At 32.6% G+C, this 23,033-nt stretch overlaps 1 protein-coding gene across 2 annotated transcripts in view; it reads left to right on the forward strand.

The window, feature by feature from the left end:
* The first annotated feature begins 389 nt into the window (after positions 1-389).
* Positions 390-23,033, forward strand: part of Pgant2 (polypeptide N-acetylgalactosaminyltransferase 2) — a 183,217-nt gene continuing 160,573 nt past the window's right edge. Inside the window, exon 1 of one of the 2 annotated variants that reach the window (XM_011638865.2) lies at positions 390-696. In XM_011638865.2, the coding sequence (XP_011637167.1) occupies positions 607-696 (90 nt within the window). In that variant the 5' untranslated portion in view covers positions 390-606. The remainder of the gene's footprint in view (positions 697-23,033) is intronic. The other variant, XM_011638864.2, reaches the window with a different exon arrangement.

Consider the following 23,033-nt stretch of genomic DNA (forward strand, 5'->3'; position numbering starts at 1 on the left):
TTTCAACAAATATCCTCTGTTTAATTAATAGTAAATAAAAACATGCATTCATAAAGTAATTTGACATATTTTAAATAAAATTTATCTTTTTTCAAAATAGATATTAACTTCTATCGTATATTTTAGTAATTTAATTACATGTACATGTTTTATTTATGGATTTAAAATGTGATAGTAAATGTGTATTGTAACATATGAGAAAACATTAAAATTTTAATCAAATTTTATGGAATAAATAAAATCGGTGTTTGAATATTGTTTTTTTCTAAAGCATTCAACTGCTCCTCTGAAATCTGGCGCCTTTCAGTGGGTGTAATTAGTTCGGGAGGCAGCCAACAGGTGGCGACGGCCAAGCGAGAATCTGCTTTCGAGCATTATAGTTGCCGCGTTTGATCAGCCTCGGCAGTATGGCTTCGGCTGCCGGTACGCGCGTGTTAGTGGTGTCTTGTGGCATTGCACCGCGTTCTCGGTCGCGGATGTGCATGCTCCGTTTCGTGAGAGAGAGAAGGACGAGATTTGCGATTTGCGGTTAGAAGACATAACGTTGGACAGTAGACGGACGAACGGGAAGCGTGGGACGCGGAATAAGTGCGAACCAGAGCAGTCATGCGGCGGAATGTCAAGATCGCGTTGCTTCTGTCATGCGCGTGGATGTTCGCTTTTGTTTACTATTACCACACGTCCAGGGACACCAAGGTAAGATATCATTCATTATCAGCTGACCGTGGTAAGACGAAATTTCGGAACAGTATAAACAGTTTAATGAGTCGGCTGGTATGACGTCTAACATATACGAATAATGCTTTGCGAACGCTCCAGAAAAAACGTGACGCCGTATTGCCTGTGTTTTGTATGTCAACATTTTTATTATTTTCTTGTTGTATTCTAAAATATTTATATAATAAAGCAATTTTCTCTCAGGATTTTTCAAAGCGCGAAATTTCAATACAGCAATAAAGCAAAATAGTATTTTTGAGATACGTTATGAATCATGTGATCAAATACGAATTTAAATTTTTAAATAATGCCGAAATAAATTATTTATTTTCAAATTTAACTTTTTAAATAATGTATATTTTACAGATAAATTTTGGCGAGTATTTTTGGCAAAATTTTAATATTGTGCACTCGATCTGCGGATAGAGATGAAAAACACAAAAATCTGCTTATTCGCGACATTAAAAGTTAATAAACATATGCATATATCATGCATTAAAACATATATATACATTTCCGCTAAATTTCCTGTTGCGGTTTGTATGTAATTTTTAAAAGCATTTTGTATTTATGCTTCTAGGATTTTCATATCCAGATTTTTAACGTGTGCTTAAACATATCATGTGCTGAACAAGCACGTTGTGTAAACTTGTTACAGTTTTTATATGGAATTTTTGCAAACAAAAGTTATTTACATAACACTTATTCAGATTTATTCTACTTTTAACACAAAACGATATATTGAAGAAAAGAAGTGATGTATTGTTGTAAAATAATTATTTCGAAAAATGATAGACTGCTTGACACTATTTTATTTTATCGCATATTTTTACTTGTATTAATTCAATGACTTTTTTAAAAGATACTTTTTTAACACTTTATATATATATTCTTATTTATATGAAAATAAGCTTTATTCTATTTTAAGTCCTAAGCGACATATGCCGACCCTATGCTCGCATTATGCAACTTCCACGTGTTCCACGGAATAATATCATAGAACGTAGGGGAAAAAATTGATTGTCTCCAACCCTCGGTACTCAATGCTTTTATTTGCTGATCAAATTGGGTCGCAACCCGTGAATCTTAATTTAATTTAGATTTTTCACCCCTTTTACTTTTAGATATATATATATATATATATATATATATATATATATATATATATATATATATGGCTTATATGAATCTCATATCAAAAGCATATTGGAAGAGAGAGAGAGAGAGATACATTAGAATAAAATTTTATCTTATATAGACAGTTCGATAGCCTCATTTTGATTGAAGGTCAATTGAGAACATGTTTAAAATGTATTATTCGTTAAAACTTGCCAATTAAAACATTATATGATTGTTGTGATATATTTCGCAATATTATGCGCCATGAGATAGTTTCATGTTGTTACATGGTTCTTCTTTCATATGATATGAAGTCGAAAAGAGATATCACTATTTCATTTAAATTCTTCAATTAAATTGCAAATATGACATAATGAATAAATAAATAAACGCTCATGATCTATTGATTAGGCTATATCGTGTTTCAATCATGATTTTAATTGATTTGTTTGATAGAGTGACGACAATAAATACAGCTTTTACAAATTTAATTAACATAATACATTATTAAATAAATGAATTAATAGTCTTTTAGATACAATATATTATACAGAACTAAAACTGAAACCCTTTAAAATTATTATAAATTTATGATTAAACGATTTAATAGAAAAATATAGATAAATTTAATAGCTGCTTATGCTAATGCTAATTACATTAACCATGATTAATGAAAATATATATATATTTAATAATGCATTGTTAGATTATGATACTAAAAGCAATTATTATCCAAAATTGTTCAAATATTAAAATTATTTAAAAAAATTAATAATAGTAAAATTACTAATTGTTATAATCTTCTAGCTTTTTCGTCATTTCAAAGTAAATTTAATATAAATTTATAATATGTAGACTAATGATATACTGGGAATAAGGAAACATACAAAATTAAGAAAAATTAAATTATAGTATCAAAGCTGGAAGTTTATAAATTTCCAAAATTCGTTACGATAGAATCGTTATTTATTTGTGCGGTCGCGATTCTGGTATCCGATGTGATCAAATGATGCATTCACATGTTACATCAAACTCGAGAAGCGAACGAACCCCGAGGTAAATGTAACGTTAAACATAATAAATGCTTAATGTGATGTGAATAATAATGGAGTGCGGCGGCCTCTGTCGTGGTATCCGTTTCGATTGGCTACTCTCGCGTGATCGCGTGCGACACGAGCAGTTGTACACGTTTGTGCAACCGGAAAAATGTGGGCGACTCATCGGACAAACTCGAGCTAACGCGGATTCTTTGTCTAGAACTCGCGTTGATTTTCGGTAAAAGATTGATATACGTTTTTTGATTAAATTGTACAAAATCCGCATGTAAATTCCATAATACGGACCATTTCATAACAATTCCATAATATCAAATCCCACCATAATCAAGTGTCCATACCAAATTCCATATCAAATTCCATAACATCAAATCGTTATTTTAACGATGTATCGTTTATTTATTTGTAGTAGAGAATATATATATTTTTTATATTGCATTATTTTAATATGCATGCAAATGTTTCTGCTTTACTATATAAGAGACATACTATATAAGAGAGATTTTTGTTAGAGATTATGATAAATTGTTGTTATTCCACTGAATTTGAGGTGTAATTTGTTAACTAAAACTGGAATCATCGTATGAGTAATTAGTATTGTGTCGCTTATATAAGCTCATGAAATTTATACGTGCTAATTTACAAGCTACTCTCCTGTCCATAACTCGAAATTGCGCGAGAGCGACTTAGATTAGATTAGAATAGATTAGAGCTACAATTAAGTATGCGAAGTTATGCCTCAATTTGCAGCGAATTACATAATTATGAGAAGTTGCTCCAAATTACTTAATCCATAAGAGAATACGTCGTCTCTCCAGACTTGCGTCTAAATTTCCTTCTAAATTTCAAGAACATGTACGAGACGTTTACATTAACTTTGTACGTTATTTTAGATTTTCATCGTGTAACATATCTTGTAGAATAAAGAAAAGAAGAAAAGGAAAATTCATGACATAAATAATCGTTGAATTGATAATAAAACACGTCGTCTTCTACGTAATTATGAATACTTAAACTAATTTTATTAAGAGAGGATTATTTTGAGTGTGCCAAGTGTACTCACTAAAATTTGGCACACATTATCAAAGATTCGGCTACTTCTGGAATTGTGATATTTTACTTGTCCATGAGCCAAGACCGCGTTCGATTTGCGAATCGAAATTCCTTTCATAGTCGCAATGGTGGTGATGCCCGTTCATGACAAAATCATATTAACATGCACAACCATTTATCCTATGATTGGAACATGTCAGTGATTGACGTATACGTTCATCATTGTCTGAATGGATTCGAACACCCGCACATGCATACACATGCATACAGTCTTCGGTAATGTCCTGCTGTGTTGGCTCCTGCAAGCGCCAAATAAACCATAAAAGCTGGGCTCACGAGCACTTATTTATCGTCATTGTCTCGGGCGCCATGTGCGGTTTAGTAGTCAGCTTTTCTGGGCAACGAACCTAGCTTTCTAGATAGCTATGAAAACTTAACTCTACGATTCTTATCTCCGAAATTATGAAACTTAGAAGTGCAAAAAATAAATGCAAAAATGAATTTGTCTTTTTATATTATATTTTTGAAGTAAGACGAAATTATTCGACCGCAGGATCTAATTGAAACGCGAAAAGTGAGGCGATTTCATGAGAGTATAGTTGTTTCATTCATGACACGTGAAGACAGCCGTACTGCATACAGGCATACACGAACTGCGGCAGCTGGCATAATGTCCGAGCAATCCGTGACGCGATGCCCGTCGAGGTAAATGCATTTAATCGTAAACATCAAGCTATTCTGTTTCGAGAACGTTGCGACATTCGCTTGTAATATAGATGTGTTCACTCGTAGTGAATAAATTGAAATCAAGCTAGAAGCAATTTTATATTTATTTGTGGATTTTAATAGCTAATAAAGAGTGAATTTTGCAAAAGACATGTATTCATTGAACAAAGTGTAAATTTATTTAGCTTTGTGAAAAATTGGCATGGTCAGATTTTAGCATCCGTTAAATCCATTCATCTTAAGATATGGAAAGGAGTAAAAAAGAATAAAATGCGAATAACGCGGATAATATGAACGGATGCTATCTTCCTTGGACTGTTTGTTGTTAAAAGGCCGTGGAAGATCGATCGAGGCATTGTAAGTTTCATTCGGATTCTCTGTTTTTCCTGAGAATTGCTCTGTTTTCTTCTATCTCAGAACGTCTCGCTGAACAATACTATCACTCACTAAACAATATTATTATTCACTGAATAATACAATTTCACAGAATTGCCGGACAGTTTAATTGTTCTTACTGACGTTTCTCTACTGTTCTTCTCTACAATTTCAACGCAATTGCGACTGTAAGAAAAATGTTCTTCTTATATTATAATTTTATTAAAAAGTTTGCGAGTTGATTAAATTTAGTAATTTTTTTTTCTAACACAAATCGGCTTTGTTTTAATTTCGTAGCAATTTTATTAATACTTAATGAGTTGTTTTTTTAGATTAATTTTTTGATTGTAAATTTATAGTGAAGAGAGTGATATATTTGTAAATTCACGTTGTAAATGTTTCATTGAAAACAAGCACTATTTTTCTTGTCTACAAATTTCTTTATATTTCTTTATTATCTTCAGTGAAGAAAATAAATCAATGAAATAAATAACATAAATAACATAAATAACAGTTTTTATCAATAATTTAATTTCGATATGAAAAAAGTATATAAGATCATTCCCCTCTTTTTCACATAACTTTTTCATACAGCTTAATAATTATCGTAGCAATTAATGTTTTAATTAAATTGGAAAGCAAATTCGATCGCGTATTCAAGTGGCAAATATTTGGGTGAACTTGGCGGCCCGATGTTTGGTGAACTTGTTGACCTTTCCGCTAAGCGTTATCATTAGAGTCGCGTATCAATATGACATTACGTGTTACACATTTACGCATTGACCGCAGTCTGCAATTTAAGCAAGGATGCATTTAGACAAGTGCAGCAGTACGTGATGCTATACCGGTGTAATCGGGATTTACTTCGCGTGGCATTGCAGGAATGCATACAGCATGTTAAGAAGTTTGAAGGGAGATGTTCGCCATCAAGCAGCCGATGTTACTATTAGTTTCACTTCGTAGCTGGCTTTACATCACCGAGTATTTCCATTTCCTGAATGATGGAGGCCGCTTGATCATTCAGCAAATCATGATGCTTTTGACCTGGTATCTGGTATTAACTAATCATTTGTGATGAAACGAATCCATATAATCGAGTGTTCAACACGTAGTGAAAGCTTCTCAAATACTCGCGATTATACAGAGTTTACTTGGCATTCCGTCCGCTTTCATAATACATTTGGAAATTTTTTCTTTTAATATACAGAAACTATAGTTGCTTAAATCAAATAGATTAAAACGATCGAAAAATATCACGCAACACGTTATTTATACGACCTTCCAATTGGTTGAACATCGACGCGAAACCGCAAAATCATTGAAATCTCGCCGCTTAAAGAGGCTATTCTAGAACGCTATAAATTTTGCCACCGCCATTTATCGTGAAAATCGGCGAGACACGGAAGAATCCGTGTCTCCGCGAACTTATCGCGCGATGCAATAAAATTCACTGGGCGAAGTCGCTCCACGGCTGTCATCCCCTCTCGGTCGGGAACCGATTTTTCAACCGTTAAAATCGGGAGTGTCTTGTAGGTTGGGAAAATTCAAGACTGTGTTCGGTGACTGACCTGACTCGCCCCGTAATCGTCGGCGCGATGCGGCGCTTAAACGCGACGCGCTAATGGGGCGGACTAATCGCGTTAACCTGCAGGAAACGATTCGGTCGTTAAGCATGGCAACCGCAATCGAAGCCGAGTGCTGCTTTCGCAGCGGAGTTGATTAAATCATCGTTGTTTGGAGTGTCACACTGTAGCTGCTCGTATGGCGAGCGTTGCATTCAAGTGAGAGGGCCATTCCGAAACGTCTGTTTTACACATTATCTCAAAACTGCTTTATTCCGCGCATAATTGTGCTTCAGAATGAATTTTATATTATTTATGGGATATTTGTTAATTGGGATATTTGTTAATCTTGTAATACACAGCAAGTTAGACTAATCGTGCTCTTATATCTTCTATCTTATAAATAACCCTTTACGTATTGATTTTTTATTAATACCTTTATGTTATTTTAAGCTTAATTTTTATATATCACAATATCTTGAAAAATATAGTTACATTTAAGAAATAGTTATTTAAGAAAATATAAATACTTTAATTTAACGCATATTTCAAACTTCTATTTCGTTCTCACTCGGAATAAAATTGATGCACTAAAGAAAAGGGCTTCCAGCAGATATGCGTGATACCGTTTTATATCTAAGGTGCAACATAAAGGCGTGATCGAATCATCGTCGCTTCGTATGAAACATATTGCGATATTTGAACGAAATGGTGTTTTCATATAAGTTTCTTACAAAGTTCAAAACGGTTCTTTTTTCGCTCCTCGATCTCGTTGCATGCCAACAATTCCTCTTGCTTTATTTTACGAAAAATATGAAAAATTCTCGTTTCTTCAGTTGACCTATTTAATTTCATTATTATTGGTCATATATCTCTGAAAGTTTTTAAAAAGAAGAGATTATATTAGAATATCATAAAGTTATCTTCATTTTTCATTAAGAAGGTATGTGATACATAAATGAAAAAGATTAATGCTGACAAACAAATTGCATAACTAACGATATTAGTCACTTTTCTTTTTGCTTATAAATCGAGAAGACATATCTCGTATACGATCTCACTTTGTTCGCGTTGCATGCTACATCCGCCATATTATATTACCGCCTCGACAGGAGACGTTAATTATCACGATGAGTAAATGTAGAGCATACGAGTAATTTGATTTGTCCAATTATTAGCGTTACGTTCTGGCGCATAATATCTGATCTTTCGTGTATAGAAAGATGAGAAAGTTAACGTGATCAATTTGATCTCTTTCGTTATATTTTTATCTTCATTAAAAGAGAACTTTGTCTTTTAACGAAGCTAAAAATATCTAATCTAAATCTTAAATATTTTTTTCGTCTTGAACTTTATCAGTTTTTCAAATATAGTTATATATGAGTTTTAAATTTCCCTATTTCGTTATATTACATAATGATTCATATTTTCCAGTTAGTGAGATACGTATAGGAGTACGTTCCATGTCAGATTAAACAGTAATTGACAAATTTTACCACAGCTAATCAGGCGAGCTCATTTATCGGTTTTATCGGCGTTTTGTATAAATTTCAGTTAATTGGTATTTATTCGTGCTATTTATTTGTGACATCGCGCAATAGCCTGGTTTTTTAGCGTATTATTTATTATTGTGCAACAAATTGATATTCAGTAATTGGCTTCCGATATAACCAATATTGGAAATGTGGAGATTATAACTTGTGTTTTGTTCCACATATTTAATCAAGAGCAAGGTAGGTTATTTTATTTTCTCAATAATTCATATAATCGATAATAATTTCCCACATTATTATATTAATGAATAAATTTATAATAAAATACCGGAAATCAATGTATGTCTATAATTAACACATTTTATAATTAGTGAATTATTGAACTAAATTTTAATTAAAAAAAAAATTAATTTCTGTTGGATGCATTCAAATAAAATCTTCCTCGTAGATTTTAATTTCTAAGTTTTCCTCTTATTAGAAATTCAATTAATTTGATAGCATGAATACTTTATATAAATTATTGATTGTAGAAATATAAGAATATTGGAATTATATAAAAATATAAAAATAATTATATAAAAATATGAAGGCAAATTGTATTATGCATTGTATGCGCACTCTTTATTGTAATAAATAACAATGTACGTCGCATTTTCTAGAAACACATAAGCACGACGATTATCAACGAAGCTTTCAGTGAGAGTGTGCCTTATTTATGAGACAGAAACATATGTGTCTGGTGCGTAACTTGTGAGCATACATGGCTAACTGCACTCGTCATTTCGCATATACGTACATACAGTTGTGGAATTTGCAATGAGCAAAACGCGTCGATGAAATGCAATGTCACTCGTATACGCGATGGGTATCGACACCACTCGTGATTCCTGTTGCTCGAAAATCGAGCACATTATAAATGCTATTCAACAGAAAGTTTCATTCAGTGGAAAGTTAATGAAAGTTGAGCATAAATTTTGATAAATCTTGAAAAAAAGTCTAAAAACCATGTTACGATTGCGTAAAGTATGCAATAAGATGTAAACAGCAAGCTAATTGACCAGTTAGATTTTTACAAAAAAATAATCAACTGTGATTGGTCAATTAGCTTGTATATTGTTTACGTCTTATTGCATACTTATTGGATACTTTATATAGAATAGCTCTATTTGCATACTTTATTATAGAATAACCCTAAGAATTTTATTTTCTGATTATAAATTCTTTTATATAAATATTTTTCTCGATATTCGACAATTATATACAAATTACAGAAGATTTGGTTTTTTGTAATGTAAATTAAAATTTTGTATTAAAAAAGAGTAAAAGAGGAATTCGTATTCACATGACATTCAAGTAACGAGTATTTAGGCCACGAACTCGTCCGACCGGCTGTTCGAGACTCGCCATTCGAGTCGGTGCTATGTAAAATCGTATCGTTGTATGGTCGATGATAATTATAAGTTCGAAGTATCTTTTTCTTGTGAGCATGCGTGAGTCCCTTTGATTGTATTGTATGTGCTCTCGCAAATGCGTGCACGCGGATGTTCGTAAAATAAGTGATTCGTTCTTGAAGACCGGTTCGAAATGGGTATCATTCCGGTGACCCGTTTCTCTCGCGCGAGCGTGATCGAGACCGTTGCTGGTATGCGTGCACGTGTATCTTACACGACACGCACGTGCATCCGTACCATTCGCATACCGTACCGTCGCGATATCGGGCATACCAGATATATCTTTGGCCGATGGAATGACGTCTATAGCCGGTTGTCAAAAGTGAGGGAAAAAAAAAAACGAGCTGTGGCGGTTCAAATCGTAAAATCCCGGGATTTTCTGGGAATTTTTAAATCTTATCCGGATAACGTTCTCTTCGAATCAGAGGGAAAAGAGGGGCTTTTTCGGGAATTACTCGGTGAAAATGCTGACGACAAAAGATATCATATTGTTTTAATGAAAAGCAGAAAATGTATCTCTTATTATTTATCTAGTTTCTTTTATATATTTTTCTATTATAATATTTGGAGATTAAATTATAATAACATATATTTATCATATTTATCAAACATATTTATATTTATAGAGTTATATATCTTCATCGCATTCATGATAAATAAGCATTGTATGATTAATTATTTGCGCATATATTAGTCATATGTCATTTTGACTTTGGCAAATCTACTATCATTTGTATTATTTAGTCCATGACAAATAATAGTACTTGATCGATTTAAATTTGCTTCCACGTTTAGTAGCTATTCGATTAATCTGTCACGACTATGTCAACGATAGATAACAAGGTTGTCACTGGTATAATCAGCATTTGGCGATAGTTCAATGAATGGGTTCATTATTTAATAAAGTTATTGATTATATGTTGTGTTATTAGAGATCGATTCTGTCTATTTAATTATTACTTCAATCATTCGTGTATATTTGTTCAGAAACTTTCATAGATACAATTTTTTCAATTATCGATTATTTACAATTATAATTACAATTATAATTTCTACAGAATTAAAAATTTTAAAAATATAAAGATGATTAAAGATATAAATTGACATTTATATATATATAAATTTTTATACATATTCAAATGATACAAATATAAATTTTATATGTATATATATATATATATATATATATATATATATATATTATATATAATATATATTTCATTGTATGATATTTTAATAATTGATATTTTAGTATATTTTAATTGATAATAAAGATGCGCTCAGAGTTGGCCAATAATACCATGTAAAGTACATTTTTAGAAATATTCAGCAATTGCTTTTCCATGCACATCGATTTATCATTTGCTATTGATTATCTGAAAAGGATATTAATTGAACGATTTCATATGCATAAAGATTATCGATAATATCACAATTAATATATACCGACCTGATACCGACTAACGAATTTTAACTGCTACATGTAAATTATTAAATTTTTCTTTATAAAAATTTGTCTAATTATTACTTACTTTGAAAAATTATTAAATCTATTGGACAATATTTATAAATTTATCTTTATTTTGATTAAAAATAAAAATAAAAATTAGTTATTTATTATTCAAATAAATATTTTGCGTAATTTTATGCATCTGAACTAGAAATCTCATGATAAGAATTGACGATGTGCATGTGTTATTTATGAGTGTAATAACTCTTTACTATCATATTTTATTTTATGAATCTCTTGTGGCATTTTGATTTTTCATCGAAATCATTTTAGATTAAGAACGCGTAATAATACACGATTGTCAAATATAAATGATGAAAATTGTATAGTCATATCGAAGCGTTTAATTATTAATAATTTACGGTGACGATAATATTTGGACGCCATTCAATTTTTACTTTGTCACATTATAATTTTAGTCTTCCTCATGATAAAGAAAAAATATACAATTAAAAATATATCCTCTTTGTATCATGAACAATATTACAATATTGCGACAAAATAAAAAAAAATTGTGTAGTGTCCAAAAAGTTTGTTACTGTATCTAATACGCGAGATATAGATGATTCAATTCACACAATTATTTTGTAGTGCGCTAATATTTTAAGGACTACCTTGTATACAAAGCTACCTCAGATATTCAAGGACTACTTTGTTTTGTTTCCTTCATATGGTATACACCATGGGTGTGTACACAAGACCGTCGCGCTATCATTCGTATTGTGGATCTCGAGCAGGTTGCGTCACCACATGCCTCTCCGTACATTTTCGCATTACTATTTGAGACGCAATCGCGATTATTACCTACGAATAATTAATATAATCATTAGCTTATACGATTAATTGACTTTAACGACTAACATTTCGAACGATGATTATTTATCGAAAGATATTTCATGTGATTTAGCCAATTAAAGTAGAAATCGGAGATAACGAATGAAAATTGTACATTATCGGTTTATGATATTTACAGGAAATAATTCTTGATAATGCTTGAATCGAAATATCTCGCATCGCGCTTCTTCATCAGTTTGAATGTAATTTGTTCAATATTTTCAGATCGAAAATGTGGAACGATACGCGAATCGTTAAATCAAGTGGAGCGTGAAATTGAGCACTCGATTTCGGATTTTTTTTTGTCATTCATTATTTTCGTAAAACGTTGCAAATATCACATAGACATTAGCTTTTCACTTTTGACATTATTCTTTATTACGCTATAATAAATTGCACATTGCGAGTATCGTAAGTTTCGTATATGAACCATCACGATGCATTGTGCAATTATATTCTAATAATTAGTGCGCGCAATTATATTCTAATAATTAATGGATAATAATATATAATTAAATGTGTTTTTACGAATGAATGTTGTGTAAGTGCCATCAACAAGAAGAAACGGCGGAGGAGGAAACTGAAAGAGGCATCGATTGGTGACGAAACAATTACGTGAGTATCTTTATTATTATATTTTTAATTTTAAAAAATTTTACAAAAATAATTAATAATTTTGTATTATCTGCGCTTTCTTAACTATTTTGAATATTGTCAGTGGTATAGATCGTTATCAAAAATTTGAATGAAAAATATTCTAAAAGGGAATTATAAAACTACTGTTTCGTTTCACACTCTTTCTATTTCTGCTATGGTCGCAGCCTAGATTGCTGCATAGACGCGCAATTGCGTACGATTAGCATTTCGTCTTTGAATTTCGACCCGAGTCTCTCTCTGCTTTTCCGGTCGGCTTGTCATCAGAGGATGAGAGCAGTAAGTTCCCTTGCCGTCCATCTCGTTCTCTGTGCATCTTGCGCACAGGCAATCTCCTTCCTCCCGCATCGCGTTAACGTACCATCGCCCGAGGTTAATCCCAGACGTTCTCGCGCAGCAGTTCTCTGCCTGTGGTCCGCGCAAATATTTAGTTAATGTCTATAACCGGCATGTGGGATTCTCCTATGGCCTTTGCACCGGTCCGGTCTGTCGGTCGGTCGGCGGTAACAAGGCGGTCCTCGAAGCGCCGCAAATCTGCATATGCATGCATCGGTCCGTCGTTCCCTCTTTCGTATCAAGCGGCAGATTTCCACGCAGTTCTGTAAAGCGATGCAGAATGCGTATATATGTGAATTTCGTCTGTCCGCCCACATGATCCTTTTTCTACTGCGCTCCGCCGCGAAAATACACGGCCTGGCTAAGTAATCGGAAATTGCACGACTTTATGCGAGACTGTGGACATTGGAGAGTCGAGGTTTTCGCATACAGAGCTTCAGTAGAGGAAATTTGAAGGAAACCTGCACAGAAACTTGCAAAATATTTACTCGCATTAGTTTACAAAATATTTTACATTCTTTAAATTATACAATTAAATATGTATTTATGGAAATATTTAATATTTAATTGAAATTTAATTTAATCAATTTAATTAAAATAACATTAATTACTATTTTATTATGCTTACAAATTTTTTTTTTATTTTATTCGTATATTTTTATATTTCATTTACATTTGTATTATTTTTTTCAAGACATTATATTTAATTGTATTTAATATAAATAATAGGAGGGGTTGTTATAACTCTTTCAAAAGAAAATAATAAAATTGAGATTTCTTCATTAAGCTGTTGCTTTATTAAACTATTTTCAATATTGAATTACAATTTTGAATTAAATTTTCAACGTTATTATATTATCTATTAAAAACAGAAGTACTTTTATAAAAAAGGGATTGGAGAGGATATTATTACGAGAGGATGTTATTATCTATAACAATATATATTATTATAATTATACAATTATAATAATATTTTTATTCTAATAATTCTCAAAATATTATGTGAATGCTGAATATAATTACTTGATTATATTCATTTGTTATCATAAATGCATTCTTGTTTTTTTATATTTATTAAACACTATGCTATTTATTATAGTAACTCTTTATTGTACTATACTTGTATGTGTGTTATGTTTGAGATCAAGAAGATAATGAGATAATAAGAACTCTGACAGATTTGGTTTTGAAAAAGCATCTTAAGGAAATGTAATAAAATGCAAAAGTTCGTAGCTATATAACAAGTTTTCTGAAATGCATTTGGACTGAAATTGCATGTATGCGTCTGTTCGTCAGTAATCGGTATAGTTGCAAAGCTGAGGCTGGGGTTGGAACGTACGTATATTGTATGCGACACGAAGGTTAGGCGGAGGATTGCCCTGGGGTTCATTAAAGCGGCCGATTCGATACTCTACGCGCTCGAGCTCGGTCCATAAATCCGGCTTTGTCAGCAACTAGAAATCGTTAATTTCCGAAATGTCACTCTGCACTTCATGCGTTTCAGCGCCATCATCCTTCCCTATCGCGTTAGCCTATAAAATAGGCTATATCATGATAAACCGCCGCAGAACACAACTCTCATATTAAGCGCTGTACTAAATTATCGTGCGAAACCTTTGCCACGTAACTATTATAGCCATAAACGCTTGTAAAAACATAAATGAGTACGATATTAGTTCATAGTTATCTGTCGTGAAAAGGAGCAAATATAATTATTATTTGTTACAATTTTTATTATAAATGTTTTATATATATAATACGTGTCAAAAGACATATATTATAGATATATATATATATATATATATATATAAAACATTTATAACAAAAATTATGTAACAAATAATAATTAAATTTACTAACTGATAGCTAACAGTTGTCTATATATCTAAAATTTTCTGAAATTGTTCCGAAAATAACCAGTGTCGCAATTGTCTTAGAATTATTTTCAATCTATCATTTAATATATTTATAAATGATATATACGGATATAAGGGAGAAAAGAAATCTTTACATGTTTGCACTTTACTTTGACCTCTTTTTCTCCAATAAATAAAAGCGTTATAAAAAGATGAGTAAAACAGAAGAAAGTGTTGCTGAAGGTTTATTTGCTTTTTTTCATTGAGCTACTAACGAATATTGGCAAACTTTATGACGGAAATTTTCTTTCCTGACACGCAAACAATTTCATACAGCACATTTTTTATTGCGCATCCATTTTGTGCTTGAATAATTTTTCAATAAATTTTATTAAATAACTGCCAGTTCTATATTTCCAGACAAAATTTATTCGCTTTTATTTCATGAGTAATACTTTGGGAAGTATACTTTGGGATACTCACATATAAAATTTAGTTAGTTCACTTATTAGATAAATAATATTTCTTGTTGAAGCAATATAGGAATCGTGCCAATTATTATTTTTAGCACTTTATTTACTAACAGAAATAGTTACCGATTTGAAGAAAACAGGATTGGAAAGATATTTGGAGTCACATTGTCTGTTTGGAAAACATGTTTAGACATTCGGAAACGTCTCAGAAACAACAATAATAGCATATGAGAAAACATTTATAAGTATAGATTGAAAGAGGTCATATAATTTGAATGATAAAAATTATTATTAGAATAATCAAAAATTGTAAAAAATTATTTGGAGAATATTGTATTATAAGCTTTGTATGTATGCACACACACAACATACACACATTTAAAAATGCTTTTTAAGAATTCGGCACAAGTGAAAACGAAGAGAATTTTTCTAAGTTTATATTCGCTATTCAATCGTGTTCAATTTATTCCTTAATATTTTTTAAAATATTATACATACGTTTAAAAATAAATTTACTTCATAAGCCTCCATATCAAGCGTGCGAAGGTGTGAGATAACGGCTGATTTTCAGGCGAAAGGCATTCTCGGAGATAAACGTGCCGAGGACTTTATTAGGTCGCCAGACAAAGGGGTTGAAGCTGCTTTGGTATTCTTCGCGGGACTAAGAGAAATCTGGATTAATTAAAGCAAAACGTGCGCGTCGACGTACGGTTTAATTGTACTTTTCTTCTTCCTACCAGCTGCCGCATACTTGCCTGCTGGCGCGAAGTCGGCCCCGTATTAATAGCACAGATTCTTTGGGGAATACATATGAGTCGGCAGCACTTTGATAATTTTACATTTTAACGTGTAACATGCTGACAATCGCTGTCGTAAAGCCTCATTGACCTTTTCTACTTGATGAATTGAAGCTAATCTAGTATTTTATTCTCAAAGTGTCGTCTGAACAAACTTTCTATTTGATAGAAAGAAGCTTTGATTTTAATGCTGTATAATTAATAGAGGAATTTATTTCAATGTAAAATACTTGTGTTTTATTATGCAATATAAAGCGAATTAATCTGGCGAATATTTCTGGTCTTTAAATTAAAAAAAAAAAACTAAATTTGATGTAAAATAATGAAATGTTATAAGTTTTTTAAACTGAAAAATTGTGCCATTTTATAACTTGAATTGTAAAAAGAACTAATTTTTTATTATATAATAATATCCACTTATACTCGCACAAATATGGATGTATTTATTTTTAGGTACAAGTTTGAGAGAAAATACTACTGTAACAAAGAAATGGTCTGCATTAATTCATTCTTTCTGAATATTTCCGTAGCTTTCAGAAAGTTTTGAGTCTTCGTTAAGTAACTCATTTGCTTTGCGAACTGTTTCTCTGCTACTCTTCAGAATTCCGCATCGCCTCGCGAGGCAAATATATTTTTTCTCGATTCTTTCGCTGCACGGCACTCACCGAGCTCTCCTTCGCATAACTAAACTATTTTACTCGGTGCAAACGCTTTTCCTTCCGGCTCTCCATTTATAACACGAGACGTGTTCTTAGAAAAGAGATTTTCATCCCTGCGTGCGCGCTATTGCACTATAGTTAGAAATCAGCATGGCAAAAAAGTTATAAAAACGATAAAAGGATTATTTTAATATTTTTTTGCTATATATACAATTTAAAATTTTTTGTCAATTAATGACATTTTTCTACTTTCTGTCTATCTACTATTGTCTATTATTGTCTATCTACATCATTTAGTATTATCTTTTTCTTCTAATTTCATATAATTTCAAATAATTTTATGCAATATTTCTATAAAAATATTACGATATCACGCCATCTGGTTAAGCGGCTTATCTTGAAAAAATGTTATTTGCAAAGAACGAGGTTTTTCTATTCGCGTAGGTACCGATGGCACTGGGATATATTACTGTCTTTTCGAGCATGAACGTAAAGCCGATTTGTTGTGATTGCTACCAAAATGAAATTTTCAAGGGACTATGACTGATACGGGGAGGAGAAAATACTGTTCTAAACTTTTCGATGATCGGCTTTTGCCATACATCCTTTTATCGTCAAAGTACCTCCTCTAGCATTATTACGATGATCGGCTTAACACTGGCCGCATCGTTCTAATGTAAGACCGTAATTAAATGGGGAAGGTAAGAAAAAGCTTGACACAGCAGAGTAATGAACATCGTTGGAAATTATGAACCAAATTGAAAGTACAATTGTATGTTAATATTCTTTCGAAGGAAAGCAAAGTTAAGAGTTTAATAATTCCTTTCGGTAATGAATAATACAACATATATATAATAGATAGTCTTCATATACATTGCCTAGAATTAATATATGCAACATTAAAATGTACATTTGATATTTATGAAGCTTAATATGATAAAAAATTTATACGTTTTAATTTTACTAATTTTAATTATGAACAAAGAAATACAATTATTATGATTTTTATTATACCTGATTTCTTGCAAAATTATACACTTTTTTAGAATATATATAAATTTTATAATTATGAATATTTAATTTTCGTTCATTTGTACATGAGAGAAGAAAGAGAGATAGAGAGAGAGAGAGAGAGAGAGAGAGAGAGAGAGAGATGCACATATCGTCGCTTGAAATATATATCTATATATGTGAACATGGTTAAGTTCTGAACTAGCTTCGACGATCCCCTGATCATTCGACGGTGAACAATTACACGCGCATTTGGTACGGCACGTTGCACGCCCACGCGACAATAGCTTCCTAATGCTCTTAATACCTGCCATAATTCCGGGCATGATATCCGTGGGTGTACATTTCGTAGGGTAGCATTGTGGCAACGTTCAACGTTTCAACGTAATTGGTCCGGCCACGAGGACGAGATTTGCCCCACGGTGTTTTCTCGCTGTCCCGTGGGATTCGCCGCTCGGCGATTATATTATAGTGTCAAAGCGTTAGTGCACACGCGTAAACATGCTGCGTAATGAGCCGGTTGCATTCGTAGACACGAACAGCATAGCTACCCGCATCATCTGCTTTCCTCCTTTTTCCATGCGATTCGCATCGCAAAAGCGAGTTTGTTGCGTGATTTACGCTCCAAATTGCAGTTGGTCGCAATATATTTTATTGTCCCAAACACGGTGAAAAATGGAAAGAAAATATACACAATAAATGCCGTACGTTGATGCACGATGGTGGAATAAATATAGCAAGACTTAAAAGAAGGATTAAAATTTGATATTTTTTTATAATAATTTATTTTAAATTAATAATTAATAATTAACCATTATTACAAGCTAACAAAAATAAATAAGAAATTTAGTAATTACATTCCCACAATTAATTTTGCAATCAAAATAATAAAGATCATTAAAGCAGAATGAAAGAATAAAAGATAAAAACGTTTTATTAATTTTTATTTTACACGTATTCTCAGTTTTTATAGAATTATATGCACAATGTTTCATGGATTTGTTATTTTTTGTTAAAGGTATTATTCGTTCGGATTTTTATGGCGTGCACGTATGTATGCTTTTTGAAAGGAAGAAAACTCCCGTGCTTTCAACCCCTCGCGATTTTCCATCGCGAAAAATATTTTTCACTCTTGTCATACGAATATCTGGTATACTTCTGTCATCAGATATAGTAACGTGGTACCCGGATATATGTAAGAGAAATTTTACTATGTTATTCATTTTTCATTCATTTCTTGATTTTCGCGAATGTAAAATCAGAAAAATGAAACAAAATGTGTTATGCAAAATATCTTAGGAAGACTTTCCAATATTTAAAATGGATATATTTGCAAATATGTTTTTTAAGAAATTGATAAAATATAAAATTAATTAAGGATAATAGAAAATTAATAAAGAATTATTAAATCATAAGAATTTTATTGAAGAAACATTGATATATTAAGAAATATAATAAAATAAGTAGATATCACATTTTATATTTTATATCTATATACTGAGAGTTTTTCTTCATTAAAAATCACTTGCGTAGCGCAGTCTGATGAGTGCGTTTGGTAAGTGCTGTATGACATGTGCAACGTTCTCGTATTTTTTTTTGTTTAACCACACGAATGCGTAATGGCTTTTGCTGTTATCCCAGTTTTACCATTCGGCACTCGTGCAGTTAACGTGATTCCTGGAAAAAATATTTCGTCTGGTAAAATATTCCGGCAATTCCATGCAACCGCGGAATAGTCTCCGTAAGTTTTCTATTGTTACGCGTATACATGGTTTCGGTGCAGAGAAACTGATAGTGGTGAAATCGAGACAGAAGACATTGCAAGGCAACGAGAAAGATAACGCCGGATACAGCTCGGAAAGGGTTGAGAAAGGAGATACCGCATAGTAAGTTTGTACATATCAGTAGGCGTGATATGTGCAGCTACCTCTGCAAACGCATAGAATTATTGCAATGCGCAGAGTTTATCTGTTTTAATTTTATTTTAATGTCTCTCTCTCTCTCTCTCTCTCTCTCTCTCTCTCTCTCTTGCATGCATTAATCACGACTCAATAATTGCCCTTCTCTTCGAGCGCAAAAAAAGATTCAAAATTTTATGAGTTTTATGAGTCGTTTCCGAGTAATTGCGGATCGAGGGAGTCCTTCTTGTTAAAAAAGATCGAGGAGTTTTTAGAGTGTTTCCGGTCTAGAGAGGTCTCGAGATAGAATGCTCCGCAAACGGCGCGTCGGGCACCACTCTGTGCGGTAGATTCTCGTTTATTATTTTTAACGCACAGCTTTTCACGGTGCTTGCGTGGCGAAATGAAAAAGAACGTCAAAAAGCTAATGATGTTGAGGCTGGTAGTTTTGATATATGGCTCGCTTGTCTGAAAAGTGAAGTGAAGTGCAAGTCCAGAGGAGACACAATATTTTTTTGAATAAATGGAAGATATTTTGAAGCACATTTATAAGAATCTTGAAAAATTTTTTTTAAACTAACTGATACTCTTCTGTTTTATGCAAGAGGTGAGAATTTCTATGAAAAATTCGAGATATACATGTTTCGCGAAATTATATCAACTATATCAATATCATATATTTGGAAAAGCGGAATTTTGTTGCGTTAAAAATGTACATACATAAAAAATATATCGTAGAGAAACATGTACAGAGACAATTACAGTAAAGTAAGTTTCAGATGCGTATTTGAATTTTTTTGAATTGGAATCCAGTATTATTATTGCACCAAAGAATTCTGGAAATTCCACGACGGAACCTTCGCACATATTCCGCGCGAGTTTATGCACGGTGCACGTCCCGTTCGCCGCGTAGTTTCCTTGCCGAGAAATTCCTTTCGGACAATAAACCGTAGATCATGACAAATAGCCGAGACGCGGTAGGCGGTACTGGGTAGCATCAAGCGCGGGTTAATTTTTAACCCCCTCGTAACCAAGAGATTTATCGCGCCAACCTTTGTTAAGCTAACGTTATATATATGTGTGCGTGTGTGCGTGCGTGTGCGTGCGTGTGTGTGTGTGTGCGTGCGTGCGTGCGTGTGTGTGTGTGTGTGTGTGTGTGTGTGTGTGTGTGTGTGTGTGTGTGTGGTGTGTCGCTCTATATGCGACTACGCTTTGTATACGCGTTTGCAAAACGTGCATCGATGCAATATGGATATGTATACGTGCGCACGTTTATAAAAAGAGAGAAAAAAACGTTAGTCCAGACCCGGGCTTATGCGCACCGATATCCTCGGAAATTGGCTGATCGATGTTTTTGCCATCGTAGAATAATATCTCTCCCCGAGAGCTATATTGTTATTACGACTCAATTTCCCTATCCCGATCGTCTATTTTTTTCCACACCGGTAACATTTCTCCTGAGGTATTTCGAGCGGTAGTCCCGAACAAAATACAAAAGTTTGAATTGCCCACCGAACGGAATGCCTGTTAATGGTCTAATTAAAATTCAAGGTGATCGTCGCCGATGCTTCTCGTAAGTGCACTGTCCCGTTCCGTTTTAGTTACGGATCGCGATCGTGCTTGTACGCCTCTTCCATGTGACGCGGATTTGTTTGCGTTTATCGCATAGCAAATTGGAGACATTCGAGACTGGTACGCTAATTAAAAAACAAAGGCGGAAGTAATACACTTCAGTTTGTTTAATTAAAGCATATTAATGCACCAAAGTGACATTTTCGTTTTTCCTGTCTGATTTGCTTTGCTTTGTGATCTATTTTGTTTTACGTTTTGTTTGAGTTAATAGAATCTGATTACATAATATATTTAAGTATATAGGAACGGTTTTATTTAACAAATTTCTCGGATATTGCAGTGTTATATTAATATATTAGATTATATTATTCGTGAATAAATTATTTATTTATGAGAGAATTGGATCTGCGAATATTAAATCTATTAATTATTATGAATTTAGAGAAAAATTAATTATGAAGAATTATGCAATAATTATGTAGTATTTTGTTTATGTTTTTCCTAAATTTCAATAATGATAAATTTTTAGATTATTATTTTAATGCACTATTTTACTTTATTTTTAATATCGCATTTTTTTATTTAATATTCATAAAGATGATTATAAGTTATCTTTACGCGTAACACAACTTAGAAACACATGATAATTATCGCTTACCTATTTTTCACACATCGCTGCTCAGGCGCAGGCAATTATCTTTAATTAGCGGCGTAGATCGAGAAGTAATGTGCCTTTATATAGCCGCGAACGCGCCGCACGCATTTGTACCGGTCATTTATCAGCACCCCTTCCGCTTTCCTCACCGATTTTCGGTCGTTGACAGGCTACGCTCAAAATAATATGCACCCTTCGTACTGGAACAATTGCGCGGGGGATTGTCGTTGCAAAAAGGACCGAACAATGGCCGCTTTACAAGCGTCATCCACGTCCTATAAATCATAACGAGCGGCGGGTCGCCTTTTTATCCAAAGTCGTGCTAGAAACATTAGGTCACTGTTCTCTCGTAAATATGCAGAAAAATTGTGTCAAATCTGACACTTTCTTTGTACAAAGTAAGAAAATCTGACGACGTGATATTGATCACATTATTATAAGTTAAGTAAATTATATATATATATATATATATATATATATATGTGTGGGGGGTGAGGTGGGGTGGTGTGTGTGTGTGTGTGTGTGTGTGTGTGTGTGTGTGTGTGTGTGTGTGTGTGTGTGTGTGTGTGTGTGTGTGTATGGTGTGTAATTAATATAATTTATATAACTTTCGTATAAGATAATTGTTTACAAATATATAATTATTATATATAATAATATAAATATATATATATATATATATAATAATTTATTATTTCACTGACTTAACGAAATGTAATAAAATCTCTTAATCATATGCAAAATATATATTTGATACAAGTAATTTCTTTTTGTTAATAATGGTTATTTAATTACAATCATTTATCAAAGTATTCATCATAATCGTAATAATTATCGTTTTAATACAATCTCTATTTGTAACATTCAATTCTCACATTGAAAACTAATTATAGCGAATCTTCCATTTTGCATTCGTACGGTTCGCAGCTCGTGTATAAATAACAACAAGAGTTCCTTCCTCTGTGCACTCCCGGGAGTAATTTTCCCTAATTAGAACAAAATTACTAATTACGTTCCGCGCAACATGTAATTAATTTTCGGTGGGATATCTGCGAGGAGAGGGAGATATATGTACAACTTCCCATTTCTTCTTCCCGAGTTAACGTTAGCAGCGCCGGAAAGGGAGGCGGAATCTCGCTACGAGCAAGATGTATGAGCTGCAAGTGCAAGCAGCCAATCTCTGTCGGATCTTGCTCTTTCTCTTTACCCACCATCTCGTTTTTTCGA

The sequence above is a fragment of the Pogonomyrmex barbatus genome, unplaced genomic scaffold (genome assembly GCF_055798465.1).
Source record: "Pogonomyrmex barbatus isolate J1 unplaced genomic scaffold, ASM5579846v1 scaffold5, whole genome shotgun sequence".
Lineage (NCBI taxonomy): Eukaryota > Metazoa > Arthropoda > Insecta > Hymenoptera > Formicidae > Pogonomyrmex > Pogonomyrmex barbatus.